At 34.3% G+C, this 15,464-nt stretch overlaps 1 protein-coding gene across 1 annotated transcript; it reads right to left on the bottom strand.

The window, feature by feature from the left end:
- Positions 1 to 7,033: 7,033 nt before the first annotated feature.
- LOC142644094 (uncharacterized) lies at positions 7,034 to 9,105 on the bottom strand. Its single transcript, XM_075818774.1, has 2 exons — positions 8,462 to 9,105; positions 7,034 to 7,346 (listed from the first exon to the last, which is right to left on the bottom strand). Exons 1-2 carry the CDS (start codon positions 9,103 to 9,105, stop codon positions 7,034 to 7,036), a joined length of 957 nt encoding a protein of 318 aa, XP_075674889.1.
- Between the last annotated feature and the right edge of the window lie 6,359 nt (positions 9,106 to 15,464).

Here is a 15,464-nt window from a genome sequence, read left to right as displayed (position 1 = left end):
GCCAACCAATGGGCTTCTCTATCTCAATCTTGATGGAAGGTAACCAAGGGGCTTCTCTACCTCTAAACCTAGTACGATTAAAGGGCTTCTCTACCTCGATCTTGATGGAAGGTAACTAAAGGGCTTCTCTATGTCGGAACCTGGGACAACTAAAAGGCTTGTCTATCTCAATCTTGAATTGTGAGCGACTGAGGGCTTCTCTACCTTGATCTTGATGGAAGGCAACCAAGGGGCTTTTCTACCTCGAAACCTGCGACGATTGAAAGGCTTCTCTATCTCAATCTTGAATTGTGGGCAACCAAGGGGCTTTCCTACCTCGATCTGAATGGAAGGTAACCAAAGCGTTTCACTACCTTGAAACCTGGGGTGATTGAAAGGCTTCTCTATCTTAATCTTGAAATGTGTGCGACCAAGGGGCTTCTCTACCTCAATCTTGATGGAAGGTAACCAAGGGGCTTATTTACCTCGATCTGGATGGAAGGTAACCAAAGAGCTTCTTTACCTCGGAACTTAGGACAATTGAGAGACTTCTCTATCTTAAAGTTGAATTGTGGCAACGAAGGGGCTTCTCTACCTCAATCATGATGGAATGTAATCAAGGTGCTTCGCCTTGACACTCTCTCTGATGAGTTGTGTTAGGTGAACACTCGTGTCAGTTGTATCGCATGACGACAGGCTCGCCTTAGTGGTTTCACCGCTTCTCCTTCTCTAAAGGCTTTGGTAGATGAGGATAGTGATGATGGTGATAAGGATGCTAGCTTTTCCAATAATGTCGAGATAACGCCCTTTAGGTAACTTGCCCTTTGTCATTCGTGACAAAAAAGGGGAGTAGTTTTGGATGAGAGTAGTCTTGTACTTAGGGGGAGAGTTAATATAGGACATTTTTGTTAAGGGGAGTGTATATGCTTTGAGGTTTTTAGTGAGGATTTTATGTACTTTTCTTTTATTTATCTTTAGTTACATTAACCTCTTGTACACCAGTCTTGTGACCATTTATTTATAACATACATTGTATTTATCTTCATTTATATATATATGATATATGTTGTTTTTCACCTATTTCTCCATGTGTTGTTTCTTTTCTCTCTTTATACACACGTTGCTTTATGTATGCAATCCTTTATTTCTATTTCATACTAAGATGCCTTCATGAGTTTCATTTAAAGTGTTTCAGAAAGACAGGTTGTGAAAATCTATCATGATATGAACTCTCTTCTTGCAAAGTTTTTCAAGAGTTTGTGTTAGGGTTAGATTTTATTGTGTTTAACAAGTGGTTATGAGTTTAGTGATTTAAGACTTCTATCATAATTCATTTGTTTATTGTGGTTTTGTCACTGATTGCCAAAAGGGGAAATTGTTAGGACATATGTGGAACTTGTTAGAGACATATGTTATTCAAATTGGTTAATCATTTGACAAAACACAGTTTACTTGTAATTGGGTAGATCTAGACTGGTTTGAGACTTCAAGAAACATGTTGTTCAAGTCAAGTGTTAAAGTCATACATGTCTGTTCAAGAAACAAGTGAAGAAATGTTGTTCATTAAAGCTCGACAAATGTCCTGACAGAAGCATATCTATCAAGGTTTAATGTTGAAGCTTGACATCAGCTCAATAGAAGTTGTATATGTCGAGAACTACGAAATCAGAATTTCCAAGTATATTTGTGTAAGGTTTTTTTTCTCACAACCCTAGACATATCTATATATATATATATATAATAGTAGAAGTTGAGAGAAAGTGGATTCCTACAATTAAGGAGGTGTTGACAAATAGGATAACTGCCTATCTAAAATTCAAACACGTATAACTTAAAAAAGCGATAAATTACATTGTTTAGTAATGCTACAACACTATTTAAAAGCGATAAACTATAATTTTTCACTAAGTTAAAACACTGTTGGAGCCCTCTTGCAATAAAAGGGTACTAACCGCTTAAAATAAAAGCAAAAAACAAAGATGGCTGCACAGAGAAAGGAGAGAGAGATCTAGAGTAAAGAAAGAGAAATAGAGAGAAGGGCGATGAAATAGAGAGAGGCCGAGAAAGAGAGTTCTTTTCGCTTCCTTTGCAATTTTCTTAACACCGATGCTTGCGATCTAGAGATAGAGAGGGAGAAAAAAAATAAACCTTGCGATACAGAGATGAGAAGGTGACAGACATTGAGAGAACTACCACCGGTAAGTTTTTTTTTTTTTTTTTTCATTCTTTCTTAGATCTGGGTATGGGTATGAAATATGAATTAGTTTTGAGAAATTTGGTTGGATTGATTTTTATTTAGGTATTTGGGTAACTTTAGGTTTTGATTTGATTTTTTGAAATTTGGGGTTATATATGATTTAGGTTTGGAGAGGGCAAAAACAGAGAAATAAGAGAGAAGGAGAGAGTTCTTCGTTCCATTTATTTTTTCAATTTCTTGGGTTTTGTTTTGTTGATTATTTTTTTTTTGGTTAGAATTTTGTTCCTGTTTGGCAATTTTTTTCTTTTCTTCATTTGCCACTGAAATTAATTTCTGAATTGTTTTTTTCTTTTTCTTCTATTTCTCCCTCCAATTGCAGAATACCGTTTCCCTGTGCCAGATAAAGACATTGGGACTTTTGTAATAAGAGAATTAAAAGGTACAATTAGATTTTAATTTCTTTGGTTCTTGCTAGAATTAAGATCCTTAATGAATGCAAATATTGAAGTGTTCTCTTTACATATGAACTCACATGACTCCATTCGGATTGTGACTTATCATGTTTAAATAAGAAAAAATAAATTTTGAATTGTAATGTAATTAATATTTGTATTCATTGTTACTATTTGTCTTTTACTATATGTTTGTTTGATGTTTTTAAGTTACTTTCAAATTCCTGAATGAATATTGTGGTCCATTGGTATGTTGTTGAGACCCAACAGTTGTGTTTTTTAAAGCAAGAGGAATTGAATAACACAATCCAAAAAAATTGAGAAGAGTCATGAAAGTTGGTACTAAAGACACAGAAAAAAGGAAAATCGAAATGGTTTGTGGTTTATAGCATTTCTATTTTTACTGATTGTGTGTTTCCCTGTACCTGTTTTTTAAATTTTGGTTTGTGTTGTCTTTCATTCCAGTTTTCAGTATTTGTGGATTTCTCTGTTTTTTTCTCTCTACAATATTCAATTCTGTTTGACCTTTCTATTTCTTTAGCAAATGTAAATGTTTATGGTTTTATTCTTTTTCTTTTCAATGCTAGGCTTCTTAATTCAGTGCATCTGTAATTAATAATTCTAAAAATTAATATCAGTGACTCTGTACAATTTAGTACGGAAGAAGATGGCAACTCATTTTAGATGACTGATTACAGAAATCAAGCCTGTGTACATCTTAGGCTTGTTTCCTTTGTTATATGTGAATAAATTGAGTCTTGCCGGAATTAGGATATGTATCATAGATGTGTATATATTGTGCATTGTTAAACTGAGAAGTATGTTGATTTTTTTTCCCCATCTTTAGGAAAAGTTTTTTAGATCTAATTATAAGTTGTTGGCCCTGTTTTTCTTTTACTTTTTACTTTTTTTTTTTGGTGGGGGTGCGCGTGTACGTGTGTGTGGTGTTGATGGTATGTTTCTCCACTCTACTTTTAAGTTCTAACCATGCTGCAAGTTGTATGTTCAACTTTGAACTTGGATTTCGACCTAATGTAGTTTGCAATTACCATGCTTTTCTTTTAGGGTTTGTATTATTCTCGCACTACATAGATGCCCCCGATGCCAGTAAGCTATTATTGTGGGAGAAACATTTTAAGAATAACATCAACATTTTAGCCGAGGATCCATGTGGTGTGAGTGAACTAGGCTTTAGTTACATGGTGATGGATGGCATTATCCCTGGGTTCTATAAAATTGTCATATCTATGCTGGCAAGGTGATATTTCATTTTTCCGTTATGGAATTCGGTGCTGCTTGAGAATTGATTAGCTATGATAAAATCCAATTCAGTTTCGCTACAGCATCAAGTATTTGTAATCTATAACAACTTTTATTCTGATTCCATGTTCATTTCCTTTTTCTGATGCCATCAAGTTTATTCCCTTTAATTCTTACACTGTGTCATGTAGTTTGGTAGGAATTCCTTAAAAAATAAAAAATAAAAATAGTATAGCACATGTCTGCATTTGATTATTTTGTGCTTTTTTTTTTTATCAAAAGGAAGTTATTGTAGATTTAGATGGTGATTTATATATATATATATATATATATATATATATATATATATATATATATATATCATATCTAATCTAATATCTAATACTATATATAAAAGCAAAAACTTTTCCCTACAATTAAGGTTACATTGGAGATTTTTACTGATTTGGTGGTGGTAGTGGTATTGAACTCGGACATGGTTTTTGCATACAGGTTTGGATAAGTGAATAAACTTATCTTCTACTAAGATTAGATTTTATACTCCAATATTTGTTCTATGATGGATTACAGACCACAGTTTAATATTTTGGTTTTCTGATCCTCCTTTTCTCATCAACACATATTCTTTTATCTTACTCTCAACTCTCTTACAAATTTCACTATATATAAAAAATAAGTATGCAAAATGCACAGAATGTATTCCTTCTTTCATTTATTTATGTGCCCTATATAGGGGCTGTCTTATTGTTTGATTTATTTTTTCACTTGATATATCAAAATTTTTTAGATGCAATGACCATTTTTTTAGTTGAACGGATCAGAGAGCTTGATGAGAGACTTATAGACATATGAAAGCATTTGAAGGTCTGGATATGCTATAAAAAGTTGGAGGTTACTTTTAACTTTGTCTCTTGATAGAATAAACCACTCAAATCTCTTATATTGGTGTACTGTTTTAAGATATTTGAGTTTTTGTAGGGCTTTGAACTTCTGTTAATATTCATGTATTACTTAAAGGGTTTTTTTTTTTTTTTGTATGGAAACTCCCATCTGGATCTAACCTTTCTTTATTGTTATATTTTTTTAATTATTTTTTAATTACTTGGATTAGAAGCATATAAGTTTGTGAATGTATAAGAAAACTTACTTTGTTCTGTATAACCAAATTTGTAGTCCAACTTGCAATAGATTTTGATTGCAAGGAGATATGGGTACACTTTTTTGAAATTTCATATTCTGCCCTACTATTACAACTCCCCATACACTTTTAATAATGCAATGAATCTATGTATGAAAAAAAAAAAAAAACAATTGGTGTACTGTTTATTGTAGATTATGATCAAACTTTGTGGTTTATATGCATTTATGATTTTTTTAATTTAAATTTTATAGTTTCTTATCAAGCTTCTAAGATACATTTACTTTGTGTAGTATATAAATGTTGGGATTGAACGGAGTCTACATAGGTCTATATTTATTCCTCACAAAAGGGACATGATAGAAGGAAAATAAGAAGGGGAAACGATATTTGGTCGATTGGAAAGGAGCAAGAACAAAAAGAACAACTGAGATATGAAATGAGCATTGAGCACATAACCACACAAAAAGCAATGTAGAGGCACATTGGAATTCAAAAGAAAAAAAAGTTAGTTGATGCTGAATCAGCATCCTCAAATGCACTTGGTTGGATTGCTTTAGATTTAGATATTTGAGTTAGATTTGGTTTTAATTGTGGTATTGGGTTTAAAATAAATTTTGTTTTGAGTATTTTCTATTAGATTTGGGTTAAATTAGTTTTTGGTATCTGCCTATGGTGGTTGTAGTTAGATTTGTAAATGGAGATATGTGTTGAGTGTTTAGTACGTAGTAAAAATGTATTTAAATATTATTAAAAAAAATTCTAATAAATATAAATAAAAAGGTTCCCGCACATAGTGCGGGTTAAAAAGCTAGTATAAGGATTATTTTAAGGGCCATTTTAGAATTGCAAAAGGTTTTGTTGTATCCATACACGCATATTGTGACCAAAGACAAAAATTTTCCTAGTTCATCATTCTCTATGTAGAAGCTACTACGTCTTTGCGCCAAGGGTTTTGTAACCAAGGAGCTTCCTGATCCTTCATGTTGATGAATTGAAGAACTTTGCAGCTAACTTCTTCCTCAAGTTAGTGTGTTAGTCATGTACTGGGATCTATACATCATTGGTTAGTTATGTATTGAGATTCGTGCATTGAAAGGAGAGATTGTCATTACATTGCAAGTCCAATTGGGTATTGGGATAAGGGTTCAACTATAGGTTAGTATTAGGTACTAGGATTCCTTTTACTTGTAACCACTTGTTTTGATAATAGTGGATTCTCGAGAGTGATGACCTTAAATTCACACGATGGGGTTTTGCCTCAATGGTTTTTCCCATTCGTAAACAAATCACTTGTGTCAAATTTATTTTTCGCTGCATTTAACTTAGTTGGTGATTTGTTTGTGCTACCACGCTTATTACATGTAATTGAATTTAATTAATTAACTTGGCTAATTAATTGATTAATTTACCAAAGGGGTCAATACATTCTTGGCCTATTATAGGGAGTCCTTAATAGTGTTGACTATCTCCAACTTTAACAAACTTTTTGTTCAACGTGGGAGTATAGAGCTTTAAGGGTTCCAAAGGACAAGGAAGTCCCTTGGCTTTAGCCTTGGCACTGGTCATTCTTTTCACCTCCATCTCTAACAAGTCATCATCAGTGGGCTTATATCCTAGCCCAAAAGTTGGTGTGGCAGTAGGAATTATTGGGACTTGACTATTAGCCTTCTTTACAGTTTTCCCCAAGTTCATCCCCTGAAGGTAATTCATTCTCCTCATCATTGCCACCACATTATTGTTGCTATAGGGAGCAAAGTCCATAGGGATCTTCTCCACTTCCTCTTCCCTTCTTTCAAAACTAGGCTTCTCAATTTCAAAGTCGTCCAAGTTCAATGGCTCCTTCTTAGAAAAAAAATGGGCTTAGGTGCAATCAAAGTATCGCTATATATGGTAACTATGGCTCCTTCATGCGAAAATCAAACCTTTTGGTATAGGGATGAAGGTACAGCCTCTGTGTCATGGATTTATGGTCGCCCAAGGAGCATATTGAAGCACAAAGCTATGTTAAAGACTTGAAACCCCACCTTCTTGATCATTGGCCCTATAGTGAGCTATCACAGTTCCTAAGACCTCCTTTCTACTATTGTCATATGCCCTTACATGTTGGTCAGTCGGCACAAAATCTTCAATACTTAGGCCCAAGCTACTTGCAGTCTTTAAAGGACACACATTTAAGGCACTTCCATTATCAATTAGAACCATCGGAATCCTCTTGCCTTTGGCATCTACAGTAATGTGCAATGGGTTGTTGTGGTGCTTCCCTTTCTTCGTCAAATCTTTGTCAGAGTAGGAGATTGTGAGTTTCCTACTTATGGACCTAATCATATCATTCAGATCTTGAGAAGTAGTTGTTATCGGGACTTGGATTTGATTGAGAAGGTCTACCAGATTCTAGCAGTGATTGTATGAGGCCATGAGTAAACCCCATAAAGATATATTGCCTTGTGTCTTCTGTAATTGCTTGAGAACCTCATCCTCTTCAGCAGGTGTTTGTTGGGTGGCTTTGTTCAAGGCTTCTACTAGGTTGTCTATCTCCAAATGTGGGGGTTTTGAAATATCTCCCCCCTCCTCCCTTTTGATGTGGGTAATTTTTGTTGAGTCATTAAGATCAATATCTTGGGGTTTGAAGTGTCTCCCCCCATTTGTGGGAATCGGACCATCTAATTGGGGTTCAATGTGTCTCCCTCCCGTATGTAGGTGCTTGGTTATTTGATTGGGGTTCGAAGTGTCTCCCCCCTTTATGTAGGTGTTTGGTAACTTTCTTGGGGTTTGAAGTGTCTCCCCCCCATTTGTAGATGTTTGGTAATTTGATTGGGGTTTTTAGTGTCTCTACCCATTTATGGAGGTTAGGTAATTTATGGTTTTCGGTACATCTTCACTCCATATATCATATCCTGCAATGGACTTCATACCCATCAACTCTTCCCATGTCATCATAAAGCACTCAAGTAGGTCATAAATCAACTTAGACGAGTCTTCTTCACTTCCCCCTTTAGTCATCAAGCAATTAATCATCGGTCCTCTCCCAAAATTATGGTTGGGCAAGGGATTATTAGTGATGCTAGGCCTTATAGGTGGTGCAATCACCTTATTGTCTATTAAGTCTTGAATTGCTTTACGAAGGCCAAAACACTTGTTAGTATCATGGCCAAGGCTTTGGTGGTAGGCACATCTCTTAGTCACATCAAATCTTACAGGCAATGGGTTTGGAATTGGTCTTGGGTCGAAGGGTTTTAGTAACCCTTTAGCTTTTAGTTTCTCAAACACTTGGGTCACGGGCATATATAACTCATGAATTCCCTCCTACGCCTCGAAGGTGGCCCTTGTGATATTTGCATGAGGGCAATAGGTGCAATAAGTTGATAAGGATCATTTTTGTAGATATTAGAAACTTTTGCAGTTTTAGAACTAGATCTTAAATTCTTTTTAAACCTTAGTTTTTCTTCATTCTTTATAGTGCCATTATTTATTGCATCCTCAATTTGGGTTCCAATAGCAATCAAAGCTTTAAAATTAGGAAAATATTGGGCACACAAGTACTTATGGTATACAAGTAATAAATTCTTTACAACCATAGTTAATTGTTCCTCTTCACTTGGCCTATTCAACATCTGTGCAGCTTCGGACCTCCATTTAGTAATGAAGGTAGAGAAGGATTCTTTTGACTCTTGCTTTGTGGTCTCTAAATCTCTCCTTGTCACATCCACTTCTATGTTATAGTTGTATTGATTGTGAAACTCACAACAGATGTCCTCCCAACTCCTTACTCTAGCATTATCAAGGTTGAGGAACCACCTAAGGGCGGCTCCAGTCAGAGTGTTTTGGAGCATTTGATCAAGTAGTTCTTTAGTTGCTCCTAGGGGTTGTATGGCTCTCATATACAACTTCAAATGGGACTTTGGGCAACTAGTCCCATCGAACTTGTCCAAGGTTGGCATTTTGAATTTGGGAGGCAATCTCACATCAAGAAAAAGCGAGAATGATTGGTAGTCCATGAGGTCTTCCATCTTGCGGGCTCTCCTGATCATCTCATCTACCTTGTTTATCCTCTCATTGATCTTCTTGTCACCCTCCATGGTTGGGGAATTATGGTTAGTCTTATTCTCCACTTAGCCACTCTTCAGGTTCTGAAATTGTTGTACTATAAGGTTCATGTCCTCCCTCAGCTGGATTCAACTAGCTACCATGGTGTTCAGTAGCTCTTGAGTGTTTATGGGTTCTTCAAAGTTCGGATGTTCTCCCTCTTCTGCCATGGTGACGGGATCTTCAGAATTCTTGTGCCTTGAACTGTCTTAGAGGTTGAATATGAGATTGTGATATTGCAGCAGTAGAGTGTCTTCTATGCTCATGGGCTTCAGTACCGCGATGGGAGTGACAAGCTTGGAACTAGAACTACTAGCTTGAGTGTTGGTCTTGGGTTCTCTTTGAAGCCTTCCCTCTAATCTTGACCAAATTCTCCCCTAAGAAAAGGCATGGTCGGGTCAATCACAACTAAGTCCCTATCTATATCAATCAACCAAACAAACACGCACAAAATACAATGCAATTTTAACATGGACCAGCCTAAGGGTAGGTTCTAAGTCATTACGTTGTAGGGTGGGTTTGTTGTTTTATTGTTACCTATAGCTAGGACGTCACACCTCCCAACTTGTAATGTAATGAACATTACGTTGGTCCGAACGGCATAGTCTATCCTTTATAGTCAACAAGAAGTGATCAAGTGACTTTGGGCTATGAGTTGGTGAGTTCACCACTAAGTACCTGAATCTAATGAAGATCGGTGATCCATGGTTACTACCACCATATTGTTGAGATGGGTGCATACATATTTATTGTTTTGATGGCACACATTATGATAGTTAGGAAAAGCTCTTAACAAATAGACATGGAAACGCAAACAAAAATACCATACAAACATCTCAAGACATAAATAAGCAAACAAACAACAATATCATGCAAAATCATGCAAAAGACAAGGGTATATATTTGGTCACTTAAAGGCTAACACAAAGCTTAGTCATTGATATCCCTAGTGGAGTCGCCACTGTGAGAGATCGGGAACTTCGGGTACTCTAAAAAAAAAGATTCGGATGCTTTTAAGGGCACCTCTCTTTTTGGGTAAGTGGTGTGGAGTCGCTACTTAATTTTTATACAAAAAAAAAGAAAGAATAAATAAAAATTACATGCTCAAAACACTTCAACTATCATTGATTGAATAAAGAAAAGTAAAATTTCGATAAATTAAACTTTACAAAACTTTGGGTCCTAGTTACAATCTATGCAAAAGAATACAAAGCTTTTGGTCCTAGTTACAATCTACCCAAATTTTAAAATTTAAAAAAAAAAAAAAGACAAAACACTAATTTGCCAATCCAAAAATCCTAAGCTCAGGGGCTAGGTTACAGAATGGGAAGGTGTTAGACACCCATTCTACCTAGACAGAGTCTGGTCTTCTAGACTCTAATGATCAATATACAATTTTTTGCAAGATGTTGAATGATATGTTGAACATACATGACAGACACTTGACCAAAATTAACTCAAATAAATTTGTCTTATGGATGTGTCCTCTTTTTCAAGAAAATTCAGATCTTTTTTGTGAATAAAAAAATTGGATTTGTAAAGAGAATCAGATATATTTTTATGTAAAAAAAAAAAAAAAAAAATTGTTAAAAAGAATCAGATTTGTTTTGCGTAAAGTTAAAAAAAATAGTTTTATCAAGAAAATCATATCTATTTTTTATGAATAAAAAAGAATAGGAGGATTTTGTAAAAAAGTATCAAATTTGTTTTGTGTAAAGTTAAAAAAAAAAAAAAAAAGTGATTTTATGAAGAAAAGTCAGATTTGCTTTTTATGAAAAAATAATGAGGAAAAAATACTTTTTGAAAGAGGATCCACATTCATGAGATAAATTCATTTTACATGCATCACATATAAAACAAATTCAACCTAAGTTTCAATTTCTTCATTTAAATTTCAAAATCTGCAATTTTGTCACAAAGAAAACTTTTCTTAAAAAATCAAATATGTATTTAATGAAAATACAGATAAGATTTTTAAGGGTAAAAAAAATCAGATCTGTATTCAATAAAAATACAGATAAGTTTTTAGAGCTAAAAAAATCAGACCTGCATTTAATGAAAATATAGATAAGTTTTTATAGTTTAAAACAATCAGATCTGTATTTAATGAAAATACAGATAAGTTTTAGAGTTAAAATAATCAAATCAAATCTACATTTATTGAAAATACAAGTAAAGTTTTTTGAGTTAAAAAAAAAAAAGAAAAAACAAATCTGCATTTAATGAAAATACAGATCAGTTTTTAGAGTTAAAAAAAAAATTAGATCTGAAAATTTTAGATTAGTTTTTTGAATTAGAAAAAAAAAATCAGATTTGAAAAATTCATATCAGTTTTATGCTTTTTAAAAAAATCAAATCTAAAAAATTCAAATCAGTTTTATGTTTTTAAAGAAATCTTTGATAATCATTAGCAGATTTTGAGATTTAAGAAAGAAATCACAACAAACAATCATCTAAGAACATGTTAAAGAAAAATTCAAGAAAAACATATTAATTATATATCAAGAGCATGAAATAATAAAACATGTCAAACCTATTCATGCATCATCATTCAAAATTAATGGAGAAGAAAAGTAAAAAAAGAAAAGAAAAAAAGAATACCTCTTGCATGGCTCTCTTGGGTGCCAAACCCATGTTTGAATTTTGGTCCACTTTAGACTCTTTTTTTGAGGATTTTTGGGCTAGGAATCGCACTTAGACGCATTTTTAATCCATATTCTAAAAATTAAACCCCTTTTCTAGATATTCAGGTCTCTAAAGTGATAATTATCTTGTAGATAAACATTCCAAAAAGTCTTGAATATTCACAAATCCCCTTTATTCCCATGCAAGCAAGTCTATTTTTAACACTAACTAACAACAAATCACAAAATTATTTAATTAATTTTAATTGTCTAGTGAATTAGAATTAATTTAAATTAATCATGCGTGGTTGGTTCCACCTAAACAAAATGCATGTAGACCGTGCAAGCTTGATTATGTTATATCTTTCAATTTGACGGTCCGATTTGGAAATTGGACATACCGTCGCTACCATCAGAACCTCAATATCATTTTTATGATATGCAATGAATGAATTTTGGGTATATGAATGGTTACTCTAGCCATCTTCCTTGATAAAATTATGGGTGTAAAATCGAGTGTCTAAATGTATGATCAAATACGATTTGGGTCGTGTCCTTGTGTCTAAAAAATTGAAAATGGTAAGGTTTATCTCAATCTAGGAGTCCTTGGGCCAAGCCTTGAGTTGTGCCAATCGGCACTTAAGAAGTGCCGAATGGCCCTCTTATGTGCCAGACCCGTGTTTGAATTTCGGTCCACTTTGGACTCCTTTTTTGAGGATTTTTGGGCCGCGGAAATTGCACTTAGACGCATTTTTAATTCGTATTCTAAAAATTAAACCCCTTTTCTGGATATTCAGATCTCTAAAGTGATAATCATCTTGTAGATAAACATTCTAAAAAGTCTTGATTATCCATAATTTCATTGTTATCTTATTATCCACTTTATTCCCATGCAAGCAAGTCTATTTTTAACACTAACTAACAACCAATCACAAAATTATTTAATTAATTTTAATTGTCTAGCAAATCAGAATTAATTTAAATTAATCATGCATGATTGGTTCCACCTAAACAAAATCCATGCAGACCGTACAAGCTTGATCATGTAATATCTTTCAATCCGATGGTCCGATTTGGAAATCGGACATACCGTCACTACTATCAGAACCTCAAGATCATTTTTATGATATACAATGAATGAATTTTGGGTTTATGAATAGTCATTCTAGCCATCTTCCTTGATTAAATTATGGGTGTAAAATTGGGTGTCTACAACTGAGTTTTCTTCTGTTGATGACATTATGTCACTTCTTTTTGGTAGTCCTGTTTCTTGGGGCAATGAACCAAGAATTAATTCTTATGAATTCACTGAGCTTAATTATTTATATTTGAGGATTTCTTGTCATAACATCTATCCTATTTCACATATTCATATTGTTCTCATTTATAGATGTGCTTTTCTTTATACTCTTGAGACTGAAGGTTCTATGTGTTTTCCCTCTCTGTTTATCCAAACCATTATTGATATTTCTAGGAGTAAGAGTAAAGGTAAAAAAATTGTTCTTTCCCATGTACATTTATAGGATTTTTAGGTTTTTAGGGTTGTCTAAATTTCCACCCTTAGAGTTAGTTCACATCACCGCCCCCATAGGAGCCATCTTTCATAGACAGCGATAGGCAAAGATGAGAAGTGTTGAGCCAAGCACTAGGATGTCAAAGAGATCATGAGGAGAAGCTTCTACTACAGCTTCTACCTTTGGTACTATGCCTGCTGCTAAGGAGACTTTTGTGGATCTAACTATAGCTGTAGATCCTTCTAGTGGTGCTGACAATGCAGACCCTACTGTTGCCCCTCCTCTCTTACTCCATGCCATTATGGAATCTTTCATGACTACTAAGGCCGCTCATAGACAACTTCTAGATGAGTTGTTGACAGAGGTTGCTTCCTTGAGAGCAGATTTGGCAAATTATAGGAGTGCTTTTCCACTTTCTCCACCCTCTGATGACTGATCTTGCCTTTGGCAATTCTTAACAAAAATGGGGAGTAGGTTTAGGACTTTTTGTACTTAGGAGGAGTAGAGTATTTGTATTTAGGGAGAGTTTGATGTATTTTTTCTTTGGTTTTGATGTTTAATTGTTTATATCTACTTAGTGTTTAAGTACTTGATTCACAAACATTAATTTGCTTATTGATTACAATAGTTATTGATGACAAGGTTATTCATTATTAATGTGTTTACTGTCTCTTTATATGATTTGTGAATTAAAGTTCAGATTTTCACTTAGATTATGGTACTTATATTTTCCACATATGTGTTAATGGTTTGTTTTCAATGTTTCGGGAATTTACAGGTTAATTCTTTTAATAGCTGCTATCTATAATAGCAACTAATAGTTAGTACTTGTGTAAGAATTGTATTAGGGCAATATCTTGTATTTTGGCCGGTATTTAATTTAAGCATTACATTTTGTATGTGTGCTTTGTCACAGATTGTCATAGGGAGAGATTGTTAAGTTCTAAAGATTTAGGTTTAATTGTTTAGAATCATATTTTGATTGTGTTGGCAAACCAAGAACAAAACATATCTAGTCTAGGTGATAGGCCAAAAATGTATTGACCTCTTGTGATGGATTAATTGATTAATTAGCCAAATTCAATTAATTAACCAATTTAACATGCAAAGCACGTGGTAGCACAAACAAATCACCAAATAAACTAAGTATGCAGCGGAAAATAAATAACACGGTGATTTGTTTACAAATAGGGAAAACCTACATGGCAAAAACCCCACCGGGTGAATTTAAGGTCATCACTCCTGAAACTCCACTATGATCACAACAAGCGGTTACAAGTAAAGGAATCCCAAGTACTTTACCAATCTACAGTTGAACCTTTACCCCAATACCCAATTGGACTTGTTCTGTAGTGACAGTTTCTCCTTTCAATGCACGGCTCCCAAGTACATGACTAACCAAATGCACGGATCCCAGTACGCGACTTCAATCACCAACTAGAGAAGATTGTTGGCTACAAAGTTCTTCAATTCATTCGCATGATGAAGATTAAGAAGATGCTTGGTTATAAAAGAGATGAACTACGACAAGAATTTCGTCTTAAGTTACAATTTGCATGAACAAGGATTTCTCAATGCTTGTGCAACTTGCCACCCTTCGACGGCCCTTAGAATAATCCTTTTATATGTCTAAGGTTAGGAGAAAAGAAGGCCCAAAGACACATCCACAAATTAGAATTAAAATAGAACTAGGAAGCTGTTTTTCTTAAATCTCGACAGCTACAGGTGTTGAGCAGCTGTCGAGCCTCGGAGCTAAAACAGCTTCTTAAAACTTGATAGATGCAACTGTCGAGCCAGTTGTTGAGCTTTAATGAAGAGCACTTCTCAACTTGTTTCTTGGACAGACTTGCATGGCTTTAACACTTGATCTTGAAACCTTGTTTCTTGAAGCATTAACCTCATCCTAAATCTACCCAATTACAAGTAAAGTGCGTTTGACAAAGAATTAGTCAATTACATAAATAATGAATGACATATGTTCTAAATAAGTGAAACACATATGTCCTAACACTAAGTGTTAGGCAATGCTTAAAAATGTTGGTTTCAAGGTTCAAGTCCAACAAACTGCAAAACAAATAAGGAAGTTTCTGCCTTGCTCAACTGATCGAAAATCGTAGGAACAGAAATTCTGTAGATTTTCAAATCAAGCCCAAGCCCGCAAAAATGTTTAGGGTTTCATTCCAACACCTTTACATATAAAAAGGAAACCTTAGC

Source organism: Castanea sativa, chromosome 7, assembly GCF_040712315.1.
Source record: "Castanea sativa cultivar Marrone di Chiusa Pesio chromosome 7, ASM4071231v1".
NCBI lineage: Eukaryota > Viridiplantae > Streptophyta > Magnoliopsida > Fagales > Fagaceae > Castanea > Castanea sativa.
Note: the sequence above shows the minus strand (reverse complement) of the source record. Positions and strands in the feature narration are given on the sequence as shown.

Excerpts from the sequence above, each read along its gene's own strand:
- LOC142644094 (XM_075818774.1), bottom strand. The coding sequence starts at position 9,105 with ATGGAGGGTGACAAGAAGATCAATGAGAGGATAAACAAGGTAGATGAG. Across the intron at positions 7,347-8,461 it reads AAGAATGAAGAAAAACTAAG|GTCCATAAGTAGGAAACTCA; the intron begins GTTTAAAAAGAA and ends TGATATGATTAG.